Below are 13,312 nucleotides of genomic sequence, written 5' to 3'. Positions count from 1 at the left end.
CAGAGTGAAACTTAAGTTAAAGTAAGAATCACAACTAGTAACAAGAGAGGAGTTTTCCCTTACGTAGATTTTTGTTAGAACTGGAAGGAGGGTTTAACCTACACTTCTGTCTAAAGAAGAGAAAGATAAAGGAAAGAAGCATCTAGAGAGACCTCTCAAGCAGTTGCTGTGGTTTTAAGCAAACGCTAACCATTGAGCTATTTTGAAGTCACCAATTTTAAGACATGTTTGTTTTAACTATATAAATCACTACCTACAGGGTAAATAACTTTGTTTTGTGTTTTTACTTTATTTTTATTTAGTTTTTCCAGTTGTTTACACATTATAACTGTGTACAGAAAACACAAATTAGTAAATAGGCTTCCTACTATCATGTAACTTACTTTTTCATTCCTCGCTGTTATACAAGTCTTGCTTTCTTGCAGTCTCCATTTTGCTGGGAGCTGACTCTTGTTATCAAGCTGTAAAACACTTAAGGTTTTCTCTCCCAGTTTGATCAGACCTAGATGGAGTGATGGGATGTCAATAGAAACAGTTGGTCCCTAAAAACATATAAAACAATATGCTGAGGAAGTGTTTGGAGAACAATGTTTGGAGAACATTGAGAAAAAATGATTGAGGCTGCAGGACACTAAGTGCAAGCTATAGATTAGTATTAGTTACACACATAGCTCAATTTAATAATTAGCTACTAATTGGTGGTAACTGGCGCTAATTACTACTACTGCTTATCATTTCTATAGCGCTACAAGGCATACGCAGCGCTGTACACCATACACAAAAAGACAGTCCCTGCTCAAAGAGCTTACAATCTAGATAAGACAGGCAGACAGACAGAACAATTAAGGGTAAGGGAATCAATAGAAATCAAACAAAATAAAACATGGAAAAGAAAATAAGATGATACCTTTTTTATTAAGTTATGTCCAATAAAAAAGATATCATCTTATTTTCTTTTCCATGCTTTATTTTGTTTGATTTTTATTGATAACCTTTAAGAGTGGACTAACACGGCTACCACACCTCTCTAGTTAGGGTAAGGGAATAAAGAGGTGAGGATGAAAGGATAGGGCAAGTGAGCAGTGTATAAAACTGCTCTTAGTCAGGATTCTATTAATTGTGTGTGCAAATTCCACAGTGTGCAACTGCAAGAAGTGGAGAGCATGGAAGGGGCATGGGTGGGTTAGGGACATACCTAGCACTTTATATATATATATATATATATATATATATATATATGTGGGTTATAGAATACTATTAGTTACGAGCCTGACAGTAGTTAGGCACTAGCATTTACACCAGCCTCTGAGCTTGTATAAATGCTGACACCTAAGGTTAGGTGCGTAACTTAGGACTTAAGCTAGTATTCTATAATGGCAATTATGTGTGTAATTGCTGATACAGAATTTGCACTTAGTGCTCATCCTGGTGCCTATCTTTAGGTGACCTTTTCAGAATTATCTCCTATATAAGTTAAGAAATAACAACTGGTCTGTTCTACAACTGTAAATGAGACATTTTTGATACCTTACTTTAAACTGCCAACTAGAAAATCTTGCTGGCTACATTTCAACAATTTTTTAAACTCATGTTTATTAACGTGATTTCAAGATAACATGGCATGTTCAGCACCATCAGTGTTCAAATATCCAAACAAACAGGACATCTCTCAAGTTTCAGGTAACAATTTTACAACTTTTCTCCCTCCCCTCCTTCCACCCTCCTCTCCCTTCTCAATCCCTCCCCTTCCCCTCCCCTCTTCAGGAATTCAATATTCTGCTTCGAGCCACTGGAGTCAATGTGTCCCAAAAAGGCGCCCAAGTTGTGCAAAATTGCTCTCCCTTTTCCCCCACCAAGTTACCAATACCACTGCATTCCAGTGAGCACATGTAAATCATTGAGGATCGCCGCTAAGCCACTGTGGGGCACTCTATACCCAGCCAATGTTGTAAAATCGCTTTTTTCCCCATCAGCGTGGCTCTTTGCTGAAATGATCTTAGTCCAGGTTTTGTTCGTCTCTGAGTGGCATAACCTCCGAACAGTTGCTTTGGGGAATATCGCCATCTAATTCTCCACATAGTTGATACATGCAATGCCATATCCTTCCAAAACTTTTGAATTCCTGGGCATGACCAAAACAAAAGGCTCAAGTGTGCATTCTCTTTCCCAAATTTAGGGCAATTGTCCAAGTTTCGTAAGGTGGCCCGGTAAGCTCTCCTGGGCATAGGCGTAGTTTGACTGTTTCATTTGGGGGGGCAAAGAATGGGCGGAGCATATTAGCATATCATTTGCATATATACATATGCAAATGAATATGCTAATATGGAGGAAGGAAATTAAATTTACAGGCAAAATATCACAGATGCACATTTCAAAAAGCTGACATTTCAATTAATAAATTATGAATAAAATACTTTTATCTACCTTTGTTGTCTGATCATTTAGTTTTTCTATTCGCTTTGGTCCCAATGTCTTCTGTTTTATGCAGTATCTTCTTTCCAGTAGGCTTCCCTCTGCTCCCCACCCTCCCAGTCCCATCCATCTCTTGCTCCTCTGCTCCCCACCCCTCCCAGTCCCATCCATCTTCTGTTCCTTCCCTCTGCTCACCATCCCTCCGTCCCATCCATCTTCTGCTCCTTCCCTCTACTGTGCCTGACCTCTCCCAATCCCATCCATCTCCTGGTCCATCCCTCTGCTCCCCACCCCTCGCAGTCCCATCCATCTCTTGCTCCTTCCCTCTGCTCCCCACCCCTCCCAGTCCCAACCATCTCTTGCTCCTTCCCTCTGCTCCCCACCCCTTGCAGTCCCATCCATCTCCTGGTCCATCCCTCTGCTCCCCACCCCTCCATCTCTTGCTCCTTCCCTCTGCTCCCCACCCCTCCCAGTACCATCCATCTTCCCTCTGCTCCCCACCCCTCCCAGTCCCATCCATCTTCCTTCTCCTGCCCCCCCCACTCCGCGAGGTCCAAGATCGTGACTCCGTTTACCCCCTCTCTTCCTCCCTCCCTCCGGCGCAGGCAACAGTCTTCAGCTTTTTCAGCGTTCCTGGCAGCGGTAGCGATGTACACGCTGCCTTCGGTCTGCCCCGGAAGCCTTCTCTTCAAGTTCCTGTTCCCACCTATGCGGGAACAGGAACTTGAAGAGAAGGCTTCGGGGCAGAGCCAAAGGCAGCGTGTACAATGCTACCGCTGCCAGGAACGCTGAAAAAGACTGCTGCCTGCGCTGCGAAGGGAGGGAGGAAGAGAGAGGGGTAGACGGACAACACGCTCCTCTCCGACCGCTTGGCTTCCCTGCCCTCTCTGTCTGCGTCCCGCCTTCCTCTGATGTCAGAGGAAGGCGGGACGCAGACAGAGAGGGCAGGGAAGCCAAGCGGATGGAGAGGAGCGCGTGCCTGCATGTGTTTTTTTTTTTAACTAATTGCGCGGCGGCGCCTCGCGTCGTTTGGGGGCTTGCCTCCCCCAGTCTACGCCTATGCTCCTGGGTGAGACATGGAGGTGAAAGACAAACTTGTACTGTATTTCCAACCAACTTACATTCTCCGTCATCTTATAAGTGCCAACAATGACTGATTGGGTATCTTCCGGGGTTATTTGTGTTCCCAGCTCTGTACTCCACTGCTGTGTCACTCGGGTAAAGTCATTTGTATTTGAGTGTTCTCGCAGATGCGCATGAAAGTATTTCAACAGGATCCTTAACTGCGCATCAAGCCCAAGCATTGTATTGAAACATTCCTACGTTTCTATTGACAGATCTTTCTTGGTTAAAGAGTTCACATAATGACTAAGTTGCATGTATGCAAATGAATCTCGCTCATGCAAATTAAATTCCCTGCATAGATCTAAAAATGGCTTGAGCCCTCCCTGTTCTATTACTACCTGGCTCAAGAAGTGGATCCCCTTAGTCTCCCAGTCCCAAAATGTTCTAGAAGAGCCTCCCGTGGGAAACTGGGTTGCCTCGTATAGGTAACAGAGGGGATACTGATTTGTTTAAGGCAAAAAACTTGCAAAGCCACCTTTGTCTTAGTGGGTGAAATATAGGTGATGCCATACCTAAATTCAGTGATTGCCCCCTTGACTGATGAAGCCAACTAGCAAAGTGTAGGTCCCCAAAGCACTTAGTTTCTACTGTTGTGAGTGAAAAGAAGTGAGTGTCACGGAACCAATCAGAAATATGGCGTATTCCGCTTGCCACAGAGAACATGTGGAGGTCCATCAATCCTAAGCCCCCTTTAGCTCTAGTGAGTACTGCTCTATTAATGGTCATTTGTGCTCGTTTCCCTTGCCACAAAAAATGCTTTAGTTGTTTTTTCAATCATCTCTCATCTCTATATGTCAAAAACATAGGTAGGGTTTGATAAGCATATATCCAAATTGGAAATAGGAACATGTTATAAAGTGCTACCCTCCCCATCAAGGAAATAGGAAGGGCATGCCAACCTCGCAGGGACTTAGCTACTCGCCCCTTCAGGTAAGACATATTTCTTGCGTAAAGCGTGTTTAAATCTATTGGAATTCTCACTCCCAGGTAAGTCACCTCCTCCTGTGCCCACTGCAGTGGAAAGGGGCCCTCCCAGTCTGTCTTTATCTCTGATTTGGACGGGAGAGCTGTGGATTTCTGAAGATTCAAGGATAGCCCTGAATAAAGCCCAATCTCTTCGATGGCTGCCAGTACCCTAGGGAGAGATTGCTGTGGGTGAGTCAAAGTCAGGAATATATCATCCACAAAGGACAAAACCTTTACAGGTTGAGCTGGGAGTTGTACCCCGGTAATGTTCGGATCCACCTCCAAAGTGCGCAGTAGAGATTCCAAGTATAACAAAAATAGTAAAGGGGAAAGAGGGCACCCCTGCCTAGTACCTGCTCTGATCCGAAGTGGAAGGGACTTACTCGTTTATTAAAATCTTGGCTAATGGATCCCTGTACAGCACCTTTACTGCCTCCAGGAACCAATTCCCTATCCCTAAGTAAGTTAATACTTGAAATAAGTAGTCCCATCTCACTTTGTCAAATGCCTTTTCAGCATCCAGGCTGACCAGCAACAGTTCAGAGTCCCTATCATGACATTGAGCAATTGCCAAAAGCACTTTCCGTACATTAAGTACTGAATTCCTATCCCTAATAAACCCCACTTTGTGACCTCCTATCAACGAGTTCATATAAGGTGCTAGGCAGTCTGCTAAAACTCTTGCTAATATCTTTAAGTCCACATTAATGAGGGAGATGGGTCGGTATGATTCCACTCTATCACTAAGTTTACTCGGTTTTGGGATTAAAGTGATCAGTGTCTCGTTTTCTCCCGGTGACAAAAACCCTCTCTCTATCACCGCCTCATAATATTCAATAAGTGGGCCACTGAACTGTGCCGGTAATGCCTTATAATATTCTGCGGAGAACCCATCAGGGCCTGGCGCAGAGCCCAACGGGAGGGACTTAATCACTCTCTGAATTTCCTGCACCTGCAATGGGACCGAGAGCCTTTCCTGAGTAGATTGAGGAAGGCGGGGAAGGCCTGCATTGACCAAATAATCCTCCACTGACATATCGGTAAAGTCTCCCTCCCCTGAGTATAATTTGGAAAAATACGAGGGAAACGCTTTGGCAATACTTTCTGAGTTATGAATCCTGGGCCCTCTTGGTGGAATTATTGACGCAATCAGTTTCCTTTGACTACGTGCTTTCACCAACTGGGCTAATTTTCAACGAATGTTTAAAGTCCTGCAGATCACCCTTTGTTTGTCCCCTTTTGCTTTCCTAGAAGGGAAAACAAAGGAGACAGGAGAGGTAAGTGCAACATGGTAGGGGCAGTAGGAGCTGAAAATGGTTGAAGATGTAGGCCAGTGCCAACTGTGATAAAAGAAACGGAACCAGCACCAGAGACACCATTCCCCCTCAGTCTATAACAGGTTGCTTAAAGTTAGATGTCAATTATGTGTATAAGTTATAGAATACCAGCCACGCACTCAACATAGGTTATTCCATAACATATGTGCACAACTGCCTTAGCGTACAAAATGCAATGGGGAGGAGCATGGGCATGTCCAACATTTCTGCACATAACTTACAGAATACTGTAAGTTATGTGCTAAAATGACACATTTAGGAATATGTATTTATGCCTATTGACATGGCATATGTGTGCACGCCTAAACATAGGCACATAGGTGTGGACTTGACTAGTATTCTATAACAGAATCTGGGCACCCAGATGTCATTACATCACTCATACCTCCACTCAGAGAAATATGTATACCATATGTCTTCATGCCTTAATATTGCCCTTTAAGCCTCCCATTGTCCCCTTCCAATGTTTCAATGTCTATGTTCCATCGTTATATTCCTTAACGTTACTTCGACTGTCTCACTTAACTCTACACAATGTAATCCATAACCAAGTTGTAACAAATTGTATTTCCATCATTTATATCATATTGTAAGCCACACTGAACCCGCAAAAAGGTGGGAAAATGTGGGATACAAATGCAATAAATAAATAAAAAAATGATAGAATTAGTGCTCAGCACGCTGTATCTAGGTGCTTGACTTGTAGCACCCAGTTATAGAATTACCCCTCATATGACAAAGGAAGGAACCCATAATGGAGGAAGCAGCTGTAAGTCCTTAACCAGTAAGGAGAAGTAGGGAGCTGTGGTGTCAGCTGAGTGATGCCAGCAAAAGGGAAAGGAGCTGAAGGCAGGAACACCACTCTAATATGAAGGAGGGAGGCATCTAGCACAGATAATAGGATACAGAGAGTTGCAGCCTCCTGGGAGAAGGGAAAAGTCCCTCCCTCTCCCCCCAGGTAGGAGGAAAAAAGGAAAACACACAAAGGTAGAGGGGAAATGCTGGGAGTGAAAAGAAAAGGAAACACTTGGAGAGTAATAATAAAGGAGTGAATGCTGCATGGAGGGGGCCCATGCCTTGAATCTATTTTGCAGTGCACCAAATATTTTACATTGTACTGGACTATTCCCCTTAAACACTGGGACATTGGTAAGTACTTGAATCACTGTAAAATAGTTGGCCTGTCTGTAAAGCCACTACCCCTTTAAGGAGGAGGGTCTGACACTTGCAGCAGCTACTGCTTGATTTCATGGGATGGGGAATCTCCTTTACTCCCTGATCTTCCAAGAAAGTGAAGTTCCTTACTTGTAAGGGTTCTCTATCATCAGTAGGATAAATGAGGCACATTAGTGAGTGAAGCCATTTGATAGCACCAAACGGACAGCACTTTCAGATCTTTCTGGGCATGTACATCAGTTCCTGCACAGCAGCTGCCTTCCTGTTTCTCTCAATCTGATATTCAGGATGGAACATGGGTTGCATATAACATTAAAAATCCTTGAGGAACATCCTGACCAAAAGCACATCCCTCCAAGAGTTGTCCATATGTTGTGCAATAAGGGGACAGATGCTTAAGTAGTTTTGTACATGTCTTCCAATGGAACAGAGTGAAGATTGGCAAAAGATAAAACCATTGCCTTTACTTGATAAGCCTTTGCCATATGCTGGAGGGTAAAGCTTGCTAATGAGCAACCATGCACGACATAGATTGCTAGCCAGTTTGACAAGAATGTTTCATCACCAGGTTGTTGGGATCAAAAGAGATGAACAGCTTTAAGAATTGGCAGTGGGACTGTATACTTTTCAGATATTAAGACAAAGCCCACCTACCTCCTTCTATGAATATGCAGCCATGAAAAAAAAGTGGGAAGGGCCATGGTTTGATTTAGGTGAAAGGCTAAGACCACTTGGCGCAGAATTTTGAGTGTGTCCTCAAGATCATTCTGTTATGAAGAAACTGGAAATGGAAAAATTTAGTTCTTACCTGCACATTTTCTTTCATTTAGTCTCCATAGATCAATCCAGACTCATGGGTTATGTCCATCTACCAGCAGGTAGAGCGACAAGAGCTCTGCCACAAAGGCTACTGCGTGCAGCTTCCAATCAGCATTTCAATAACAATTCAGTGGAACAGATAATAAATTGAAGGAAAAAAATCTCTTGCCTCTAATATTAAACAATGAACCACAATATGTAATGTTGAATAACATTTTTCAAACTTCCATCTGTAAACAAAGAAAACCTAAAAACAATATTCCATTACGTATATAGAACACCAGACAAAGAACCAATAAGGGAGCAGCTTCTGGATTGATCTGTTGGGACTAAAGGAAAGAATATTAGCAGATTCCCCGTTGCTACAGTAATCGCTGCAAGACTTTTCATTTGTACTTTCCCCTGTCAGGTTCTCAAGGATAAGTCTGGAATCGTGAGCCCTCGGGCTGCTGACGGGGAGCGACAGCAGCAGGCAAAAACCCACCAACTAGGACTGGACAGGATACAGGATTCCCAAGCAGGATACAGGCACTAGCGTGACTGGACAATACTTCACCTGCACTTGACCGCCGTTCCCTAGGGGTTGAGCCCCTAGGTGCAGGCAGCCGGCAGGACTTACTGGACGGAGTGGATGAAGACAAACTTGACTAGACAGGGTACAGGATATAGGGTCTCAAACAGGCAGGAAACAAACACAAGCTTGGCTAGAACAGGGTTCAAGGTACAGGTCTCAAACAGGCAGGAAACAAACACAAGGTTCACAACCAGAAGGGATAGGAAGCCAAAAGCAGACAGGGAAGGAGAAATCAGGACTGGATTCAAGACAGGATTCAGGAGACTCAAACAGTCAAGGAATAGAGACTAGGGCCACTAACTAAGAACCAAGGCTAAGCAAGACAAGGCAGAAGTGCACTAAGCACAAACACCAACCTGGACCTTTGGCGTTGCAAAGGCAAAGCAGAAAGTTTCCAGGTGGCTAATAAGTCCATCAGCAGCTGAGGCTCACTGCAGCAATCTCAAGGCAGCTAAGGGTGAAGCTAGCTGCCAAACTCCAAGCAAGACTGGAGGGCTACAATATCTGGACCGGACCGAAAAGAGAGTCTGGAAAGTCTATGGCAGCCACGGGTTCTGGCCAACAGTAATCGCTGCAAGGCTTTTCAAACCATATTGCACATTCTTTGTGACTTCCCCGTTGCTACAGTAATCGCTGCAAAGTGACGTCACTCTCCTGCTGAGATTTAAATCCACTTGGTGCAAGTTGCTTCTGTTTTTGTTGCTTTTCTGATGTTGTCTCTGTGTCTCCCTTCGTCAACAGGCTTTTCAAACCATATTGCACTTTCCCCGCTGCTACAATAATCGCTGCAAGGTGACGCCACTCTACCACCTTGATTAAAATCCACCAGGTTCACGGTGCTTGCATGCACTGAAGGAGAATGACCAAGGAGCAGGTTGTGCTCCCTCCCTCTTTTTCTCTTTACTTGCACTCTTTTTTGGTCACTGGCTCCAAATATGCACTCTTCTTTTATGGAGACTCTCAATCCTCCCTCTTCTCCCCCCTCAGTTATATCAGATTTGCTCCACCCTTGTATTACCCCATTCTACTAGTCCCTCTTACAGCTATCTTGTTCTCATAGGACAAGATCCTACCCCACCTCTCTCCCCTCCACTATCCACCTTGAATATCAGCCTCTTTAATATATGTTCCCTGCATTATAAGTCCTCGCTGGTAGGTGACCTTATTTCCTGCCATTCCTTGAACTTGTTTTTCCTACAGAGATTTGGCTCCGTCCAGGTGAGATTGCTTGACGCCTGTCCCCCAGGCTATCATTCTTTCCATATCCCGCTCCTCTCCCACCGTGGAGGAGGCATAGCCTGCTTTTATCGTAGCCTCTCTCAAGTCACCCTTCCACTACTAAGCCTCTTTCTATTTCTTCTTCTATTTTCTTTTCTTCTTCCTCATCTTCCTTTTATGCTGCGGTTCTCTACCATCCTTCTCCCGCTTCAACGCTCTCATTGGTTGAGCTCTCCACTCATCTCTGAATGCTTATTTCACCCCCTCCTTCTGCTTGGTGACTTTAACCTCCACCCCTGCTCACAGTGAAACACTTCTGTCCCTCTCCGCCAGCCTTAACCTCGCACAATGTTACCTTCCCTTCAAGGATTCAAGTAAGGGTTCTTGCTGTCATTTTCAACTCCTCCCTCTCCCTTTAACCCTAAATTAATGTTATCCTCTGTTCCTCTTTCTTTGCACTCCACTGTGTTCGTTTCATTCGTCCATTTATCCTGGCTACCCTCCTACACCCCATTATCCTGGCTCTGGATATCTCGCATCTCAATTACTGCAGCTCCCTCTATGCTGGCCTTCCACTTCATCCCTCAAACGTCTTCAACTGGTTCAGTCAACTGCCGGCAAATTCCTTGCAATGCTCACAGATTTCACCATATTACTCCCCTTCTTTGCTCACAACACTGGTTACCCATCTATGCACAGATCAAATATAGATGCCCTCAAGGGCGTAGTTTGACTGTTTCATTTGGGGGAGCAAAGGATGGGGCGGAGCATATTAGCATATTCATTTGTAGATATATTATATATATATATATATATACACACACACACAAATGAATATGCTAATATGGAGGAAGGAAGAAAGGGAGAAAGAGCTGGCTTTTTTTGGGAATAACCATAATGAATATGTATGCGATATCAAGCCAGTTCTTTCTCCCTTCCTTCCTTCCTTCTTTCCTCCTTACCCAGCACTCCCTCTTCCTCTGCAGTAGTATTTCCCCACCCCCTTTCCCATACCATGCCAGTGTTGACCTTAAAAATGCATAGGCTCTTTATGTAGATCCTTCAAGAGGTAGTGTGTCATGATTTAGGCTCTAAACCCTTTCTGATGTTTTGGTGCCACCTCAGTAAGGCCAACACACAATCTCTCCACTGCAAAATGCTACACACAAACTTGTGCAAAACCACACTCATACCTTACCAAACCATAACAGCACTAATTCCAAGGACAGGACGAGCTACAACTTTATGCGTGAAAAGGCAGAACTGTAATTACACCAGGCTCTAAAAGACCAATACACTACCTCGTGAAAAAAAACAAACAAAAAGTGCTGCAAATACTACACACTAGCAGAATTGTGGCACGCAATTCTGACACAAGGACAGACATGACACAAGGAACTAGAAATCAAAATATATGAAGGCAAAATACTGAACTGGAAAGTTACCTCAAGAAGTCAGACTCGGCATGCAGCAATACTAGAGAAATTGAAACTTAAATGCAAAATATCACAGATGCGCACTTCCAAAAGTTGACATATTCTAATTAATAAATTCTGAATAAAATACCTTTTTCTACCTTTGTTGTCTGATCATTTAGTTTTTCTATTCGCTTTGGTCCCAGTGTCTTCTGTTTTATGCAGTGTCTTCTTTCCATTTGATATTTTCTCTCTCACCATGTCCACCATCCTCCTGTGTCCTTATGCGTACTGTCTACCATCTGTAGCCCTGTCCCTATCATTCCTCCAGTTTCAGCATCTGCCCTCAAAGTATTCTGATCCAGCCCTTAAATTCAGCAATTTCCCCTACATATCCAGCATTTCTCCTCACTCCCCTTCCCTCCATCCATGTGCATCTACTTCCTCTGTCTTTCCTCCCCTCCATCCATGTCCAGCAATTCTCCTCTCTCCCCTGCCCTCCCCTCCATCCATCCATGTCCAGCAAAGTTCCTCTCTCCCCTTTCCCCTCCATCCATCCATGTCCAGCAATTCTCCTCTCTCCCCTGCCCTCCGCTCCATGTCCAGTGATTTCTATTCTCTCCCCTGCCCTCCCCTCCATCCATGCCCAGCAACTCTCCATTCTCCCCTGCCCTCTCCGCCATCCATCTCCAGCAAATTTCCTCTCTCCCCTGTCCCCTCCATCAATCCCTGTTGTCCAGCAATTCTCCTCTCTCCCCTGCCCATCCTGTTTCTTTCCATCCCTTCCCCCTTCTATCCAGCGTCTCCCCCTTCGCAGCATCTCCCATCTTTCTCTCTCTCTCTCTCTCATTCCTTTCCATCGTGTTCTCTTCCCCTTTCCATTCAGCATCTCCCCATCTCTCTCTCCCCTTTGCAGGATCTTCCAGCTCTCTCATTCCTTTCCATCCAACGTCTCCCCTTCATCCCTCCATAGAACATCTCTGCCTCACCCCTCCATCGATGTCCTCCCTCACTCCCCTTTCTTGCCTCACCTCTTGCTCGCTCACTCACTCCCTGGCAAAACATAATGCAAACGTGCGCAGGGCAGTACTCCTGCTGTGCGTGCCACTGCTGGCTTCCCTCCTTTCTCTGGAAACAGAAAGGAACTTATATTATGAGGCGAGTGAGGGAGAAGGAGGGAGGCCGGAAGCGGCACGCGCAACAGGAGTACGACCCCGTGCACGTTTGCATTATGCTTTGCCAGGGAGGGGGAGGGAGGGAGTTAGCGAGCGAGAGGCAGAGAAGGAAAGGGAAGAGCATGTAAGTTCGCAGTTCTTCCAGGCTGCCAGGTAGGAGCGGCTTATTTGGGGGGGCACTACGCCCATGGATTCCCTCCTGCCCCCTCCTACTTTTACCAACTTCCTCATTCCTTCTCCTCTCCGCTAATTCTGTTCTGCTGACCACAAGCTTCTCTCCATCCCGCCACCTTCAGTTACACATCTATCCACCACATGCAATTCCACTTTTAGCTATCTGGGCCTGAAACTTTGGAACAACCTCCCCCCTCCATGAGAGAAACCAGCCCACTCTTTCTTCTTTTAAACAAGCTTTGAAAACTCATCTTTTCTCTGTTGCCTTCTCAATGTCTACACAACCTGTTCTTCCTTCTGTACCTTCTCTTTTTCTCTCTTCTTAATTATGTACTTGTAAACTGCTTTATGTTGACTGTCGCGCCGCCCACGCGGGACGCGCTCTCGAGGTCCTTTGCATACCTTCAGGCTTCTTCCCCGGGAGCGCGGGGTTTGTGAGTCCTTTAGGCAAAATCACCTTCCAGGTAGAGAGGAGATAAGACTGGACCGGAACTCCGGACTGGAGTACCACACCGGAACACTCGGAACTGGAACGCACCGGACGGGTGCGCACTGGAGTGGGGCCTGCTGGACTGGACACACTGGAGTGGCCCCACTGGACTGGAACATACAGGAGTGAAACCCGCTGGACTGGAACACACTGGAGCGGAACCCACGGAACTGGAACACCCTGGACCTAGGCTTCACCTACACTTGACTGCCTTCCCCCTCGGGTTGAGCCCTCAGGTTCTTGCAGCCGGTAGGACTTACAGGAACAGCAGTAATGAAGATCCAGGAGTGCCCCCTGGCACCTAGGCGAAGGCAAGGCAGACAATCAGGAACTATCCGGGTTCTGGCAGTCAGCAGGAATCAACACAATGACAAGTAAGCTGGACCCAGGCTCATAGAGACGCTGTACCCGGGCAACCCAGTCATACACAG

General features: G+C 45.4%; 1 protein-coding gene across 1 annotated transcript in view; it reads right to left on the bottom strand.

The window, feature by feature from the left end:
* The window catches only part of DLEC1 (DLEC1 cilia and flagella associated protein), a 363,928-nt gene that overhangs the window by 135,102 nt on the left and 215,514 nt on the right, over nucleotides 1–13,312 (bottom strand). Inside the window, exon 20 of the mRNA XM_030197931.1 lies at nucleotides 384–542. Coding sequence (XP_030053791.1) covers nucleotides 384–542 — 159 coding nt within the window. The remainder of the gene's footprint in view (nucleotides 1–383; nucleotides 543–13,312) is intronic.

This window comes from Microcaecilia unicolor, chromosome 1, assembly GCF_901765095.1.
Source record: "Microcaecilia unicolor chromosome 1, aMicUni1.1, whole genome shotgun sequence".
Taxonomy (NCBI): domain Eukaryota; kingdom Metazoa; phylum Chordata; class Amphibia; order Gymnophiona; family Siphonopidae; genus Microcaecilia; species Microcaecilia unicolor.
The sequence above is the reverse complement of the archived record's forward strand: the minus strand, read 5'-3'. Positions and strand labels throughout refer to the sequence as shown.